At 44.6% G+C, this 18,235-nt stretch overlaps 2 protein-coding genes across 5 annotated transcripts in view; both read right to left on the bottom strand.

Annotated features, from left to right (window-relative positions):
• Window positions 1–1,469, bottom strand: part of LOC306927617 (kelch-like protein 23) — a 42,106-nt gene extending 40,637 nt beyond the window's left edge. Inside the window, exon 1 of the mRNA XM_079507418.1 lies at window positions 1,413–1,469. The gene's annotated coding sequence lies outside the window, so the exon portion shown is untranslated. The remainder of the gene's footprint in view (window positions 1–1,412) is intronic.
• Window positions 1,470–2,514: 1,045 nt separating this feature from the next.
• LOC306927817 (uncharacterized protein) lies at window positions 2,515–17,877 on the bottom strand. Of its 4 annotated transcripts, none has more exons than XR_013790596.1 (5): window positions 17,637–17,877; window positions 16,154–16,278; window positions 13,371–13,583; window positions 5,414–6,215; window positions 2,515–5,333 (listed from the first exon to the last, which is right to left on the bottom strand). XR_013790596.1 is itself a non-coding variant. In XM_079507670.1 (5 exons), exons 1-4 carry the CDS (start codon window positions 17,779–17,781, stop codon window positions 6,183–6,185), a joined length of 516 nt encoding a protein of 171 aa, XP_079363796.1. In that variant the 5' UTR covers window positions 17,782–17,877; the 3' UTR covers window positions 2,515–5,802; window positions 6,160–6,182. The 4 variants fall into 4 exon arrangements, 3 of the variants coding, with proteins under 3 accessions (XP_079363796.1, XP_079363795.1, XP_079363797.1); XM_079507670.1 differs by having other exon boundaries at window positions 2,515–5,802; window positions 6,160–6,215; XM_079507669.1 differs by having other exon boundaries at window positions 2,515–6,215.
• Between the last annotated feature and the right edge of the window lie 358 nt (window positions 17,878–18,235).

Below are 18,235 nucleotides of genomic sequence, written 5' to 3'. Positions count from 1 at the left end.
CTTTGCCTGGAATTTTTCCCATCTGCTCTTTATAGCGCCACCAGGAGGCCAACATATGTAAAACACATGTTCTAATATTACTCCTTCAGATTTCATCCAAATTTCACGCAAATCGGTACACATGCTCTCCATAGTCATGTGATCATGTGATTTGTTTGATTTCTCATAATTATCCATCCTGATTGGCTACGATTGGCTTCTAAAGTTTTCAGGAGTAGCCCGTTTTGTACCCATTTTGTACAAATCGCCACAACTCCTCAACGCAGCGTCCGATTGCGGTGAAACTGTGCATGCCTATTCCCACTACTAGGCTGAGGAAGAAATGCCACTTGACAGTTTTCAAATCAGCCTCATGGTGGCGCTACAACAGGCCAAGTTGCGTCACACACACACACACACACACACACACACACACACACACACACACACACACACACACACACACACACACACACACACACACACACACACACACACACACACACACACACACACACACACACACAAACCCAAATAAACATGTTTATATTACTCCTTAACATTTTTCCAAACATCACACACACTCCTATCCTCCTGGTGGAGACCTGTGCCCAGAAGGGCACTTTTTCTAGTTGTGTATTTAAACTCAAACATAATATAGAAATGATGGTTCTCAGCCTTTTCAGGCCGTGACCCCCCAAAGGAATCATATTTGAACTGGGGACCCCCCAAAATAAGCATATTTGAACTGGGGACACCCCAAAGGAATCATATTTGAACTGGGGACCCCCAAAGGAATCATATTTGAACTGGGGACCCCCCAAAGGAATCATATTTGAACTGGGGACACCCCCCCAAAAAAAACAATAATCCTATTTGAACTGGGTATTCCAAGTTCAAACTCCTCCTCCTATAATTCAGGGTTCTTTGGAAAAGGCTTTATTAATGAGCCTGTGAGATATAATAGTGTAGTGGACTGATAACACTCATACAGGTTCCATGTTACAGGTTCCATGTTACAGGTTCCATGTTCAAATCCCACCAGTCCCATCAGTCAGTGTATTGATAAATAATCAACAAATAATTCTTAAAAACGGTTGTATATTGGTGTTGATTTAACTTTTCAGGCCTATGTTAATTATGTCACCACCTGTGCCTGATGTTTGGCATCACACACTTTCACTTTCAATAAAAAACAAACATCTACAATTGAAGTTGCATAAAGACCTTACTTTCCAACAGATGTCTGCCTCACTGAGCAGTGAGCGCATAACCAACAGGGACGTGCACACGACGTCAAACAGACGTCTCTGTAAACACCAACCCCAAAACGTACATATACGACGTCCTGAGCACATAACCAAAGGGACGTCCATACAACGTCCATACGACGTCAAACAGACCGCGCTGTAAACACCAACCCCAAAACGTACATATACGACGTCCAGGTCGTCGTCCCATCCAGACGTCCATACGACGTCCGTACAACGTCGTCGATACCACCTGACAGTCAAACTCAGGATACGTATCCACAGTCCGTTGCAAAAAGACGTCCATATGACGTCCATACGACGTTGACAGGACCTGCTGGCTGCTGCATAACGGCCCTGGTCAATCAGTGTATTGAAACGGGGAAAATCACGTTCAATCAGGGCTTTCAATAGACTGAGTAGACGTCTACCCGTCTACTCAGGCGCTCAGTAGGTTGATTTCTCCCTATTTTGTATACTCTGATCGAGTCAGTAAGTAGTCTACTGCGGCTACTGATGGACCAGTAGGTTTATGCCTTTCCCATTCATTCTCAGTATGAGTGTTGAACAAATTTCACTGTCGATGTGCCACCCAACTGTTTTCTCTGTGATTTGGGTTAATGTTTAATAAGGAAGATACGTGTAATTATACCCACCCGAGGACTTATATAACATCCGTGGCCCTGGGATGAGCACTTTATCTGAACGTTTATGTAGATGTAATCAAGGGATGGGTTGCAAATGGAGAAAGTGCAAAAACAAAACAAATCAACCATGGATATCGCATTGAAACTTAAACGAATACCTCAAACTTAACATACCTCTGTGGCTTTCATCCAGATATGAATGAATGAGTGCAGTAGTACTCCTGTAACCCAGAAGTCTCCTTTAACACTGAAATGTGTGTTAATTATTTAGAACTATTAACTAACTTTCTGATCGTCTTCAAAGCATGCTTCAAAGTGAGTGTTGTGTGCAACCACTAAACGTGTCCGTCTGGATCTGAACACACGGTCGCAGCGAACGTATTCTGGTTCTTGATCTGAGGTCTTCTGCTGCCATCTGCTGGTCATTTACAGAGCTACTCCTAATGAGACAGACGGAGTAGGCCAGGGGATAAAACAATTGGTGCCATTTTATCATGATCATTAGTGAGGAGAGTGGAGAGGATATCCTTTGCATATATATATATATACTTAAAGCAGCATTATTATATAACAGTGTTTTAATAAATACAATGACATTTTGTCCAATCTGCATGATAGAGCAATAGAACTTCATCAGCCATCATTGCAAAGACATTTAATTAAAAAATAAAATAAAAGAGTAGCAATACAGACAAAAACACAACTGTAAACAGCGTTAGGCCACCACTTTTCCCAGAAGCAATAACAGATAGAGGTACAGCATCCCAATGTGGTGTAATACATTTATGGAGTATTAACCTATCAGAGAAATGCCCAAGAGAGATACGTCACAGTTGCACGACTGAGAAGAGGCAATCCTTTGATGAGTCACGTATTTACAAACCATTTCATGGCAAACAGGCGACAGGCTTCGCAAGTCTGTCCTGATGACATTGTGCAAACGAAGAGATTATTTTTTTAGACAAAACTTAATTTGCTTTGTCGAGACACCCCTACAGTATATTCTATAGTCTAGGTGGGATTTTCTTTCACATTGATGTATAAAAACCCAGAATAAGATTCATAAATCCCCCGATTACCCCCACAAGCCTATGACTAATGAACAGAGTTTATGCGTGACCTATACAACATGGTTCTCTCTTTCAAGTATTGAGGATGACCGCTTGATAGAGGTGTGCTAAATCTAGGTTTCATACTGTACAAACATAAAGACTACACTACATGCAGTGTGGTTATCATGTGACGCACACAGCCCAGTTTATTCCAGATTTATGGGTCACTTGGTCAAAGCTCATTCACATCAAAACACACGTCATTAAACTGGAGATTGAACCTCGAGTTAAATCAAACAAAAAGGCAGAAAGATTGTTTCATTATTCCGTCTATATACACCGTTAATTTAATTAGAATACCCAACTGCTCCTAGAAAGGTATGGTTTCATTTCATCATTCTCAGACCTGAACTAGAAGAATTTCATTCAATAGCAGGTCTGTCACTTAAATAATTGTCAAGCCTCGAATAGCCATCAAAGTTACGTGGGCGGGAACCCCTTTTGGTGTTAGCATTATGTTATGCTTTAGCTATTGAAAAATAGCAGATCTACAAGCTCGTAGCTCTACAAGCTTGTAGATCTGCTATTTTTGAAAAATCGAAGAACGACTGACATAGAAACATAGCTTTTTCAGAAAACTGTCAGGATGTAGAAGACATTTTTAGAATCTGATCTCAGGTCAAAATGGGTTAAATATCGTCTGTCGGGGTGGAAAGCTCACATGTTCAGAACTGTTACTTTTCAGGATTCAAAAAAAAAAAAAAAAAGCAAAAGTAGGAGATCTACAAACTCAAAACACGTTTATTGCTTGTGTATTATGTGCTACTTTTGATACTTTAGTGTAACCCTGTAATGTGATCAAATAGGGCGCTAATTTACGAAAAAAATAAAAATAAAAACAGCATTGTTGCCTGACGGCAACAATATTGTATATCTGAAAAATGTTTTATAATAAAGCTGTGCATGCCGGCGGTCTTCAACGCCAGACAAAAGATGCCAGGCAGGGATTAAGAACCCAATACTGTACATGAGTAGCCTGGGCACCATTTAATTTAGGGTATACAGTATGATCCTGTCGGGAGCGGATGATATCGACAGGCAGGAACAACGGGGCGGCAACTTCCTTTTCCCTCAAACCGATTTTTCTCAATAAAAGCTACAGGCTATGAGAGCTTTTATTGAGAAAAATTGGTTTGAGATTGTAGTGTTGTTCCTGCCTGTCGACTACAAAACAACACTACAACATGACGTAACGATATCATCCGCTCCCGACCGGATCATACGGACTTTTGAAACAGAGACCAGGCTTTCCTCCGAGGTGGTGGAAAGCCTGGTGAGGCGAGGTTAGTACATGAGTCATTATTTCATGTTTGCATTCAGAGCGTGCCAACCTATAGGTGAAAGAAACAATGAATCACTCTGCAATAGTTACCGCACACACCATGAAATAAATAAAATGTTCTTGACAATCAGGTGGGCGATTGTACTGATTGTACAGCTCTGATTATGTGCACAATGTTCTCATGCAAAACATATAACGATTTAAGACTGAAAGTCGAATGATTACAGGACATCTTACGGTACGACAGTCTCTTAACAATCAATCGATCCATTTTGTATTGACTGTACACAGCATTACGATTGTATACCCAATACATTTGTATCATGTAAGAATAGTTTCCCTGAGTACTGTAGTGTACAATATGACCACCCTGCCTGTGCCAGTGATCCACTTTGTAGATTGTCAATGTCAATGACCCCTTTTAAAAGTCGATGATTGATTTGAACATCACGTGAAAATGGTGTCTCACCAAAACTGGTGACCAATTGAATTCTATAACTCAGCAGTCACACAAGCCTGTTGATGGCAGGCTTTGTTGAAAAGGTCATCGATTGTGCCGTGTATGCTAACATGTCATATGCTGATATGAGACTTGACTGTAAAATACACCAATATACTACAGCCAACACAGCAACCTAGAGTCATAGTATTCAGTGGTAACCAATTTTGTTGCAACACCAGGAGACCATACTATTTATTTCTTGTTCACTTTGGCTACAACAGCTCAGCTGGACAGGAAGGTTGCTGGTGTTTGGTCACTCACACACACTCACTCACTCACTCACTCACACACTCACACACTCACACACACACACAGTCTTACATCATCAAGTCCAGTGACGGACGGTCGGAATCAACAGTCAACAGGTCCAGGTTTTGGCAGAGAAAAAGGTATTAGGTAATAAAAAAATAAATCTTGATTGACTGTGCCCCAGTCAGATGTCTCTAGATAATGATCTAACATATTAGACCTAAAGTTGTGCCCCAGTCAGATGTCTCTAGATAATGATCTAACATATTAGACCTAAAGTTGTGCCCCAGTCAGATGTCTCTAGATAATGATCTAACATATTAGAGACAGTCAGATGTCACTAGATAATGATCTAACATATTAGAGACAGTCAGATGTCACTAGATAATGACATAACATATTAGAGACAAACGTCATCTCTCAAAAACAGAGTCCAAGCTACAAAGGAAACAAACAGCGGAGGGCACAGTTTTTCCTTTTTTTGTTTTGTTTTGGGCTGATGGCTTCCCTGATGGCTTCCCAGATGGCTTCCCAGATGGCTTCCCAGATGGCTTCCCAGATGGCTTCCCTGATGGCTTCCCAGATGGCTTCCCAGATGGCTTCCCAGATGGCTTCCCAGATTGGGGAGAAAGTGACATTTGTCTCCAGCAAAAGAAAGAGAAAGTCAGCCGATGTGTGGCTGACAGCAGCTTTAAGGGTTTTATGATTTCAGGTTTCAATTGGAAATGGAATCATTCAGAATGTACCACCGGTGTCCCCGGACCTTTAGCCAGGGCCGGATCTACCATATGGGCACTTTGGGCACGTGCCCAGGGGCCCTTGGGCACCAGGGGCCCCTCAAAAAAAAAAAAGAAAGAAATTCCCTGCTAATCCGAATGAAATAAATGGTGTCTAAAAAGATTAGTGTTTTATTGTTGGTGAGAAGGGCAGCTGAAAGTGCAATTGTGTGTAAAGCAGCAACAATGCGCTAGATTGGCTGTCACTCTGGGGGGGGTAGGCAACCGGAAATAGGCCAATATAACGGCATAAAACTGCCCCAAAACGGCTCCAAAACAGCAAAAATGTTGCGCGCGCGTGAAGGGGGTCCCTTCGAGCTTCAGTGCCCAGGGGCCCTCAGAGGTGTTAATCCGGCCCTGACGTTAGCCCAGTCAAGTCCACTTCTTATTGGGGCCTGCATGGATTTGCCACGGCATCCTGAAAGAAAGCAAAGGAAAACCACATCACTGATTGGCGGACCGTGTGTGTGTGTGTGTGTGTGTGTGTGTGTGTGTGTGTGTGTGTGTGTGTGTGTGTGTGTGTGTGTGAAGCAGATTATGTAAATCAGCTGTTCAGAAACGGTGTTCAACTACATAAATCCTAATTACTGCACATCCTACTGAATGAGCAAATATCTGACTGAGGTCTCCCGACTCGAGTCAAATGAGTCAGTCTGCTTATTACAGCAGATTAAGCCAGTTACATTGCATTGGTGTGTGGATCTGCAGTCATTACTGACGGTCAATGCAATCCTTTTACTGCATACTATATTGATGGTGAAATCAGGTCTACCACTAACAGGGCAGTGACAACATGCACATAATTTGACTTCAGAACACCAAAAACGTTGAACAGAACAGCCATATATGCTAATGGTTCCCCATGTTCCCCATACTTCTCCAAATACCTCACTCTAGGTACTTCCTGTTTTATATATTTGTATTTGTTTTATTTTATGATCTACCATATAATTCAATAATTATCCATATGTTTGGCGTTCTAGGCAAAACGTTTTCCAAAAACCTTCAAAAAGGCATCTTTGTATTTTCTTTTTATTTTAGTGTAGGGTATTCAAAAATAGCAGATGTACAAGCTCACAGCACTGCATGCTTGTATCTGCTATTTTTTTTTTTTTTTTTTTTTTGTATCTTGAAAATGTGAGAACTAACGATTTAGAAGGCATTTGTAGACTCTGCCTCAGGTCTTATGTGGTAATTGTTTCGACACGTCTAATCGATAATACAATACATTACATTACAGTCATTTAGCAGACGCTTTTATCCAAAGCGACTTACAATAAGTGTATTCAACATAGGTAGGGAACAAAAACTACTAATCACCAGAAGTCTTTAGTGCATTTTCTGCAAAAACAAGCAACCAAGAGTATACCTAGCGCTAAGGTAAAAGTGCAATATATCAGCTACCTATTTCCTTAAACAGATGAGACAAAATAGCTAAATCAAATGAGCATGAGCTAAAACAATTAAGTGTATCGACTAAACAAGATCCAATAAACAATACAACAATAGAAAACAAGCGTTCGTACAACTAGTTAACAACAAGTAGGTCAGGCAGAGAGGAAGGGTAGTGTTTCCTGAAGAGGTGGGTTTTCAACCTGCGGCGAAATATGGGCAGTGACTCTGCTGTCCTAACATCAGTGGGGAGTTCATTCCACCACTGTGGGGCCAGAACAGAAAAGAGTCGTGACCGTGTGGATCGGCCAGAAGGACCCTTGAGTGACGAGGCAATCAGTCGCCCCGAGGTGGCAGACCGAAGTGGTCGGGCAGGGGTGTAGGCATCGACCATAGCCCGGAGGTAGGAAGGAGCTGTTCCTTTCACTGCCCTATAGGCTAACACCAGGGTTTTGAACTGGATGCGGGCCGCTACGGGGAGCCAGTGTAGAGAACGGAGAAGGATGGTTGTGTGGGAGAACTTGGGGCGGTTGAACACCAGACGAGCCGCAGCTTTCTGAACAAGCTCCAGAGGTCTGATGGCAGATGCCGGAGCACCAGCAAGGAGGGAGTTGCAGTAGTCCAGGCGGGAGATGACGAGAGCCTGGATGAGCACCTGGGCTGCCTTCTCCGTGAGGAAGGGGCGAATCCTCTGATGTTGTAGAGGAGGAATCTGCAGGACCTTGTCACTGATGCGATGTTTGCCGAGAACGTCAGTTGATCGTCCAGGGTCACACCCAGATTTTTCGCAGTCCGAGTTGAGGTCACCACAGCATTATCAATGGTGATGGCCATGTCTCGGTGCGGACAGCCCTTCCCCGGGAGGAACATCAGCTCGGTCTTGTCCAGGTTGAGCTTCAGGTGGTTTGTCGACATCCACGCCGAGATGTCAGCCAGACAAGCAGCAATGCGTGCCTCCACTTGGGTATCAGAGGGGGGGAATGAGAGGATCAGCTGGGTGTCATCGGCATAGCAGTGGTAGGAAAAGCCATGGGAGTGGATGACAGCACCCAGAGATGTAGTGTAGAGAGAGAAAAGAAGAGGACCCAGAACCGAGCCTTGGGGAACCCCAGTTGTGAGCCTGTGTGGTTCTGACACAGACCCTCTCAGCATCACCTGGTAGGAGCGACCCGTCAGGTAGGATGCAAACAGGGAGAGTGCAGAGCAATAGTTGCAGGCTACAGCACCAGGCGGCATCTTCCTGTGACCGAAAACAGTGCATTGTGTTTAAAGGAATTATAACTAGAGATGTCCCGATACTGTATCTGTATCGATAAAGTATCGGTATCGGCCCTTATTTTGTCATATCGGTATCGGCGAATATGCCAGTCTAACCAGCGATCCGACACAGGGGTAAGGGGTTGACACTATGGCGGGTAAATAATATGTTGGGGCATCATGTGGAGTTTGCTTTGGAGTTGCCCAAATTGCAAGTGCACATATGAGTGAGGAGTCTGCTATAAACACAACACGAGATATATAGCTAGATACAGTAGCTATAAAAACACAACACGAGATCACAACACTGGTATCAGTATTTGGTATCGGCTAAAACAGAAATTGTGGTATCGGGATCGGATCGGGAACGAAAAAAGTGTATCTGGACATCAATTTACAATTTAGGCATTTAGCAGACGCTCTTAATCCAGAGCGACTTACATTAAGCAAGAACAAAAAGCATGGGAATACATCACATATGTAAAATGCATTTATCGCGAAACATGCGTAAGCTAAGAACGTGACTAGAACATATCTACTATACATATAAACTATAACTTAGTTATTAGACATCCCTAATTATTACTATTATTATTTGTCAATAGTAGCAATAATAACTGAGAATAACAGAATCATGTCGTGCTTAGCAGTGCAATATTTGCCAGCAATGCAGTTCATATCATGAGTTAATAATTGCTGTGATAAGAGTATAAAGGGCAGAAAGATTAGATCTGATCAAACCAAACACACTGGGTCACTGGTGTGTGTGATTTACTTTACTGTAGTCTTTAACCCATTTTGACCTGGGAACATTTCTACAGATGTCTTCTAAATCCTGACAGTTTTCTTGAAAAACCCATATTTCTATGTCAGCGGTTAACGTTCGCTGTGAAAGAATATATTCAAACATTTGGGCCGCATTTTCACGATTTTTCAAAAATAGCAGACCTACAAGCTCATAGCGCGCCACTCGGTGGCGCGCTATGAGCTTGTAGATCTGCTATTTTTCAATAGCTAAAGTATAACATAATGCTTAAAACACCAACAGGGGTTCCCGCCCAAAATGAGTCAAATCCGAGTCAAATGGGGCTGTTTGACCGACATTGAGAAGGGGCAGGGGTCATCACCATGTCCGCACACGGACAGGGCAAAGATGTGGTCTTGTCCGTAGCACAAATATGTGGTCTTGTCCGTAGCATAACACCCAATTAGATGTGGTCTTGTCCGTAGCATAACACCCAATTAGATGTGGTCTTGTCCGTAGCATAACACCCAATTAGATGTGGTCTTGTCCGTAGCATAACACCCAATTAGATGTGGTCTTGTCCGTAGCATAACACCCAATTAGATGTGGTCTTGTCCGTAGCATAACACCCAATTACTGAATGTCAAGTCTCCATGTACTGTACCACACCGATTTACTACGACACACGATATGGCTTATTAGGAGTCCAAATAGTGCTAGTGGTTCTCAAACGTTTCATTTGCAAGGACCCCCTTAACTCTGAGACCCCTTTTCCACCGGTTGGTTCCCAATGGGAACCGGTTCAGTTCATGAGCCAGAGCTCCAAAATTGGTGGGAAAACTAGACCTATATTACATTGTTTATAGGTTCAATACAAGTAAATTAATACATGATAACCCTTCCACAGTAGTAGCTTTTTCATATTTTCGATTATTTTGCATAATTTCCTACATAATGCCTCATTTGCATATTAAAAATGTAAAATTTGTAATACAATAAATCATTGTCTTCGTGTAAGTACTCAATTGAGGAAGTTTCATGGTGATACAAATATAATATAGGTATGGTTTTGCACATACAATTCATAATTAACGTTCTAAATTTGGAGCTCTGGCTCATGGACTAAAAACCAAAAAGAACTGAACCGGTTCCCATTGGGAACCAATCGGTGGAAAAGGGGCCTGAGAGTGTACAAATGGAACCACATTCGGTTGCATTTGTACAATCTCAGCGTTACAGAACGGTTATGGTCATTCAGGGCTAGCTCTTTGTGTTTCTGCTAATATTATTGTCCTCTCATTTTGTATGTCTGTGGCAAAGAAAATCTAATCATGTGACATCATGTGTTTTGCTACAAGTAAAATCTAAATATACATGGAGTACCAAAAGCAAAAGTGCTCATTATGCAAAATGACCCATTTCGCAAGTTTCCAAATGTATGAAATCCTTTGATTTTGAATTGCCAAAGTACTGTATATTCAGTATATATCCCATTTAGGCCTGACCTCAAAATTAAAAAAATAATCTTCTAAATCCTCCAGTTTTCTGAAATAAATATTTTCCCGATTTTTCAAAAATAGCAGAGTGGCGCGCTACGAGCTTGTAGATCTGCTATTTTTCAATAGCTAAATTATAACATAATGTTTAAAACACCAAAAGGGGTTCCCCGCCCAGAATAGGATATATATATATACATAGGATAGGACTGGGGTGGTTCATGCATTTGTAATAATAATCACAATCTACAAAGTAACTAAAGTTTTCAAATAATTGTAGTGAAGTAAAAACAACAATATTTGCCTCTGAGATGCCTCACTGTTGATGGACTTAAAGGACCACTTCACCACTTTTCAACCCATCTTCATATAATAGGTCCTCACTAATAATCATGATAAAATACCACCATTCTTTTCTACTCATTCTGTGTCTCATAGGAAGGCTGTGGGCAGTTCGGAAACCCGTCCACCACTTGTTAAACAATGATTTTTATTATCGTGAGAACGATGGCTTCCTTTTTCGCATTGCAACATTTCAGGACTAGAAAGCCTGCAGTTTCTATTAGCTTGAATTCCCCATTGATGATGTCACTGGTGGACGGGTTTGTAAACTGCCCACAGCCCTCCTATGAGACACAGACTGAGTAGAAAATAATTGTGCCATTTTATCACGATTATTAGTGAGGACCTATTATATGAAGATAGGTTGAAAAGTGGTGAAGTGGTCCTTTAAGTACTTTGTCTTTTTCAGCTACTTCCCACCACTGTGTGAGTTTTCTTTTTTGTTTGTGATTGACCATCACCTGCCGAGCCCAAATTCATAACCTGTTTGTGATTGACCATCACCTGCCGAGCCCAAATTCATAACCTGTCGTGTTGTTTGTGATTGACCATCACCTGCCGAGCCCAAATTCATAACCTGTTTGTGATTGACCATCACCTGCCGAGCCCAAATTCATAACCTGTTTGTGATTGACCATCACCTGCCGAGCCCAAATTCATAACCTGTTTGTGATTGACCATCACCTGCCGAGCCCAAATTCATAACCTGTCGTGCTGAATGGGCAGAATGTGATACACATCAATGTGCTAGTTTGTAGTCCGTTTGAGTGGGTGTGGTTGTTGTTGGTCACACCATGAGCACACACAGTGAATGACAGCCAAGTGTGGTCAATGTCCGCGTGACAATAAATATGATGATACAGGAATTCAGCTGTGGCGTTTGTTTCTGGCTGGTTGATGTCGCCCGATCAAAGCAGAAGATGGGAATTTGCTTCATCGCGGGAAGGTTTTTTATTTGCCCCGCCCCCTTATCATAATAGCAATTTACCCTTTGTCGAGTCTCGCCGGTGGTTGTGCCCCTCTTCGCACTCATTGGTTGCCGTTTTGTGGTTGGACAAAAATCCTTTCTCTCCATCCACTACCATTGAATTAACGTGTCTTTCAGTTGCTTCGTATTGATATTCTGTGCACTCAATTCTTATTTTAAACTTGGTGTCAGTAAAAAGGAACATCACAGGTGCAGAATGGTGACTGCACTGACTGGGCATATCATGTTTTTGTTGTTTGTTTTTTTAAGAATTATATTTTAGCAAATTCAACATAAACAAGGCAGAACGAGTCTGCTGGTTAGTCAGTCAGGGACTGGCAGACAAATGGGCGAACCTACCTGGGCCCTAACTGGGCTGGCCCGAGGCCTCTACCTGGGCCCTAACTGGGCTGGCCCGAGGCCCCTACCTGGGCCCTAACTGGGCTGGCCCGAGGCCCCTACCTGGGCCCTAACTGGGCTGGCCCGAGGCCCCGCCTGGGCCCTAACTGGGCTGGCCCGAGGCCCCTACCTGGGCCCTAACTGGGCTGGCCCGAGGCCCCTACCTGGGCCCTAACTGGGCTGGCCCGAGGCCCCGCCTGGGCCCTAACTGGGCTGGCCCGAGGCCCCGCCTGGGCCCTAACTGGGCTGGCCCGAGGCCCCGCCTGGCATTACTAACCTACCTGGGCCCTAACTGGGCTGGCCCGAGGCCCCGCCTGGGCCCTAACTGGGCTGGCCCGAGGCCCCGCCTGGCATTACTAACCTACCTGGGCCCTAACTGGGCTGGCCCGAGGCCCCGCCTGGGCCCTAACTGGGCTGGCCCGAGGCCCCGTCTGGGCCCTAACTGGGCTGGCCCGAGGCCCCGCCTGGGCCCTAACTGGGCTGGCCCGAGGCCCCGCCTGGGCCCTAACTGGGCTGGCCCGAGGCCCCGTCTGGGCCCTAACTGGGCTGGCCCGAGGCCCCGTCTGGGCCCTAACTGGGCTGGCCCGAGGCCCCGCCTGGGCCCTAACTGGGCTGGCCCGAGGCCCCGCCTGGCATTACTAATTAGCACACATTTTACCCCTACCCAGCCCGAAAATGTCAATTTACAATTTAGGCATTTAACAAAGACTCTTATGGTATGGTTATGGTTAGGATAAGGATAAGGATCTGGACTCTTATGGTATGGTTATGGTTAGGATAAGGATAAGGATCTGGGCGGCCGCATATTATTTCCTTTGTGTGGGTGACCAAAAGCAGTGACAAAAGTCACCAAACCAGTAAATAAACAAAACGCCTGCAGTGACAGTGAACTAAATACATTCCTAGAATCTCCTTTCAAGGGCAAAAAAAACAATCCATGGTATAAAAACAAAACACAAAAGAAAAGGTGCTCACCCATCCACCTTGACGAGCAAATGCGTCACCGTCAATCTGCTGGAGGTATGAATTCAGGGTGTTCTGCACTTTGGTTTTGAGCTTCGGCAAATTGTCCTTCAGGTAGAGACCCAGAGCTAGGGCCATCCTGTACATCTGGATCTCTGGAGAAACCTCCGCCGACTGCGCCCGCCACAGGGCCTCCACGTTCTTACTGAACACCTCTCTCACAACCTGAGGAAGGAATAGATAGGAGAGGGTTAGCTGGAGAAACCTCGGCCGGCTGGGCCCGGCACAGGGCCCGGCACAAGGCCCGGCACAGGGCCCGGCACTGGGCCCGGCACTGGGCCCGGCACTGGGCCCGGCACTGGGCCCGGCACTGGGCCCGGCACAGGGCCCGGCACTGGGCCCGGCACAGGGCCCGGCACAGGGCCCGGCACAGGGCCCGGCACAGGGCCCGGCACAGGGCCTTCACGTTCTTACAGAACACCTCAGAACAACTCAGAACACCTCTGAACAGTGAACACCTCTGAACACCTCTCTCACAACCTGAGGGCAGAATAGATAAGAGAGGGTTACGCCAGTTCCGGCAAAGGGATATATATCCAAAGCCAGGAGCCACAGACACGAGAGGTGAATGGTAACACAAACATTTACTGAGAATCAACAGGGGAAATGATCCGGTCACCTGGAGCTCAGGTGCCTAGATATGCAAGTTCCCACACTGACACTGTTGCCATGACAACACCCAATCATTCCTGGCGTTAGCCAACAGACAACACTTCTGATAAATGATTGAGAGACATCCAGAGTGTAATTGTATAAAGAAAAGGTTAAGTACAGTATAACCAACAATGCAGCACTAAAATATGAAAAAACATGTGTACACACACACACACACACACACACACACACACACACACACACACACACACACACACACACACACACACACACACACACACACACACACACACACACACACACACACACACACACACACACACACACACACACACACACACACAGTGGATATGAGCAGCAGGTGTGAATCCTGTGGTTGCCTCCTTCTGCGGGTGCACAGCAGCTATGCAAAAAAAGTTGTGGAAATGCAGGCACCCGAAAAATGGAATTGCAAGACTTTGAGTGAGGCGCACAATATTTTATTAACGTGTGCTGCGTCAAACGGACACATTTTGAGCAGTTGTTTGTTGTCGGTAATAATAGCCAGCATAAATAGTTAAAGGCAACTTTCGTTTACAATGTAGTTTAAATGACGTTTAAGCATTATAACATTACCTACAGGGCCAGCTAATGTTAAAAAGGCAAAACCACATCAAATGAGGTTAGTCAGGTCAGCCAACAGAGTACAAAGGTCATCTGAGGACATCACTGGGGATTGGACGCTGCTCTCAAACTGTGTATAGAGAGGAACAGAAAGTGAAAGTCCTATACTGTACTGTACTGTACATGTCATGTCATGACAATCTTTCTTTTTCCGTTTCTTGGGAACTGTTTATGACAAGCAGGGAAGGGCCCTGCATTCCGACGGTGTGGTTGTGGTTATGTACAGTCATGTACACGTTTGTGTCTTCCGTGAGGCAGAAGCCCAACAAACCCACGGTGAGGCCTTTAGGAGGGCCATTCAAGCCTCAAGCGGAGCCTGCGGCACCACCAAGGGCAAGGTGGAGCCTGCGGAACTGTTGCGGCTCGAGAATCCACCATTCCTGAATAAAGTGCCTGGTGCTGGGAGTCTGGTGCAACGCACAGGGCCTGACCTGGTGAGAGCAGGAGTGGACCTGGTGAGACGTAGGAGGGGCCCGGACAGGAGTCAACCCACAGAGCCTAGTCCTTCCACGCGCCAGAATGGTACCTCCCAGTCCCGGCAGAGTAGTTCAGGAAGAACGGATTGTGTGGCCCTGGTTTTTCCCTGATGGGACTGATCGAGGGTAGCTACTGGGACGTAAGCTGGGTCACCTGAGTGAGGGGTATGATGTTGGGAGACCCGAAACCCCGATGACCTTAGGATACATCACTGAGGATACGTCCCAGGTGCATCCATGTATGTATGTATTTTGTTTGTTTATGTACAGTCATGGTGACTGTACATAACGGTGACGATGAAGACCGTATAGGTCGAAACATGTCGGTTGAATAAAGTTTTCCTCCTTTTTAACATTAAAAGGTATATTCAGTGATTTGACTTAATTCAAATATCACCTATTTTTTCTTTTTTTCTGGATAATCCTCCCTACTATAGAGTGTGCTGACCATATAAGGAGTTCCTCCCTGTCCCCAGTGAGCCCCTGGGGTCAAAAAACCCTAGTTTCAGTTTTGGTGGCGGGTGGCAAAGCCTTCGTCCAATCAGGATGAGAGGGGCCTTCCTCCAATCATGATCGAGTGGGGGCGGGCCTTGGTGCACATGCTGTTGGCCTGTTGCACTTCCCCCCCACTGTAGAGCGTGCATGTGCACATTTTGTTACCGGGGCGGACCGGGTGGTTTTCCAAATCACCGAATGCTCCTTTAAGTGTGCCCGGATCTCCGCTTTGTTCTAAAGTTGGGTCAGAGTTTGATGCCATGGGTGAGAGAGATCAGTCGATGTGGTCATCATGGATGTATAGGATGCTATTGCAGGAAACGTCTGTTATTGTTGTATACGGAGAAACAATCTGTGTTGTTCTCTCTGTGTGTGTGTGTGTGTGTGTGTGTGTGTGTGTGTGTGTGTGTGTGTGTGTGTGTGTGTGTGTGTGTGTGTGTGTGTGTGTGTGTGTGTGTGTGTGTGTGTGTGTGTGTGTGTGTTTACATGGTCTGCTGTGGCCGAAAGTAGCTCCCTCTTCACGTCCTGAAACCTGGGGTTTGTCATCATTAGGTCGGCCACCTCCCTCAGTTTCTCAGCCAGTGGGACTGGGTCGAAATCATCGTCTGAATCTGAAGAGAAGTACATGCGATAGACTTTATTATACCCACTAAAAGTAAACGTACAGAAAATACAACCATGTGTAGCAGAGAGTGGCTCTCAACCTCAGCCTGATGGCCTCAGAAGTCTAATATCTAATACTTCCCTAACATGTATATCCCTTTGGTGTAGTCAGTGGTTAAGATGTTGAACTTTCCATCAGTGCCCATACCCGAGGCAGGGTTGGCGAAAGGGCCTTTCTGTGTGGAGTTTGCATGTTCTCCCCGTGTCCCCTAGGGTAGGTACCCTCACAAAAACATGCAGTAATCCTGGTCTCTAAACTACCTCCACCTGGCCAGCCGGGGCACCTAATGGAGGGGAAAGGAACTGGTCGGAATACCGTGTTCCTTCCACGCGGCACGCGCTACGTTCGGCCGGGGAAACTCCCCCCTGTCAGGTGAAAAGAAGCAGCTTGGACTCCTCATGTATAGAAGGGAGCATGAGGTCAGCCCCCCCCCCCCCAAAAAACAAATGAAACAATAAAGAAATAAAGTTTACCCTTCATCAACTTCTTGTTTATGTGGCCACAGACAATGACTGGCTATGTAGTCACATATGTTATTATAGCAATTGTAGAAAAGCCTTCCTTAAATTGTCAAACGTTCAAGTATGTTGAAAAAATATGTAGGCCTACTATGCTCTTTGGCTTTATAGAAGTGTATATTTGTACGTCTCTAAATGTTTTGATAAATTGAACAAGGTGGACCCTCTTGTAAACAAGTGTAATGCTTTATTGGGTCGTCCACTCACAGTTAACAAGTCTTTGTATTGAGTTGTGCTTGAATTGTACTGTAATTCTGCAAACTGTTAATAAATATTTCAATCAATCAATCAAAAACCTTTACATGGACCTTACACATCATACTCAATAGGTGTACATTGCAAACAACACACAACAACAATGACCCCATTACGTCACACGTTAAGAAATGTAGATAGATTGACACAGATGAGGCTGGGATCAAGAGATGTGAATTTTATGATTTTGAATATCAAATATCAGTTAAAAAGAAAAAAGAAAAAAAGAAAAACCTAAGTCAGAATCGATTAAATACAGATCCATGACAGACCAATTACGTTGCTTGATCCAAGGCCAAGGCTGCCTGCTACAGACAATTCTGACATTGTTGTCAGAATCAATAAATACACATCTACGAGAGTCTAAATCTTAAGGCTACTATACACTACAGACTACAGTGTATAATTCACTCTCACTCAGACATTAACCTCACGTTGTCACCAGGTTTTCCTATACTCAGACATACAGTAGCCATATAGCTGCCAGCCTAATATTAATTTGAATTATTATACACATGAGTCCATGACATACCGTCGCCACCACCAGCACCATCGGTCTCTAGATCACTGTCCTGGTGGGGACGGTGTCGGAATCTCGCCCCTTCGGTGTCGTCGTCGAAGAGACAGCTTATGATCGCCAATGTCTGCTGCTCTACAGGTATGTCTCTGGGAGCCATGGTGATGTTTTAATAACTATAGAGAGATCACACACTGTACAAAACAAACACAAGTATAGTTTTGTTAAACATGAGTCAGTCAAAGCAGTGAGACACGCCTTGACTGTTGCCTTGAGGGCGTGTCTAGGTTCGGTGTCGCAGCGGGGGAGAAATAGCTGATCTACAAGCTCACAACGCGTCGCGTCCGTGACGCGTTGTGAGCTTGTAGATCGGCTATACTTTTTTTTCCTGTTTGGTGCGCTCGCTAACTACGCATGCGCGCCAGTGCCATGGTTGATGGGATAGAAATGAGTAGTGATTTCGGGTAGTGACCAGTAGAGTGCGGCACTGGCCAATTTTAAATCACTAGCGTTGGTCCTAAAATGAGTAAAAAAGCCTATTTTAAGCTTACGTCTATGTGTGAAGCAGTGTTTCTCACACGTTTTCATATTTAACCCTAGAACTCTAAAACGTA

Source organism: Electrona antarctica (genome assembly GCF_951216825.1).
Source record: "Electrona antarctica genome assembly, chromosome: 8".
Lineage (NCBI taxonomy): Eukaryota > Metazoa > Chordata > Actinopteri > Myctophiformes > Myctophidae > Electrona > Electrona antarctica.
Note: the sequence above shows the minus strand (reverse complement) of the source record. Positions and strands in the feature narration are given on the sequence as shown.

What these genes read in the sequence shown, in the direction of transcription:
- LOC306927817 (XM_079507669.1), bottom strand. Translation starts at nt 17,781, where the DNA reads ATGGCTCCCAGAGACATACCTGTAGAGCAGCAGACATTGGCGATCATA. An exon ending in TTTCGGCCACAGCAGACCAT is followed by an intron (nt 13,584 to 16,153) that starts GTAAACACACAC and finishes TTCCTTCCTCAG; the next exon opens with GTTGTGAGAGAGGTGTTCAG. An exon ending in TTGCTCGTCAAGGTGGATGG is followed by an intron (nt 6,216 to 13,370) that starts GTGAGCACCTTT and finishes GCTTTCTTTCAG; the next exon opens with GATGCCGTGGCAAATCCATG.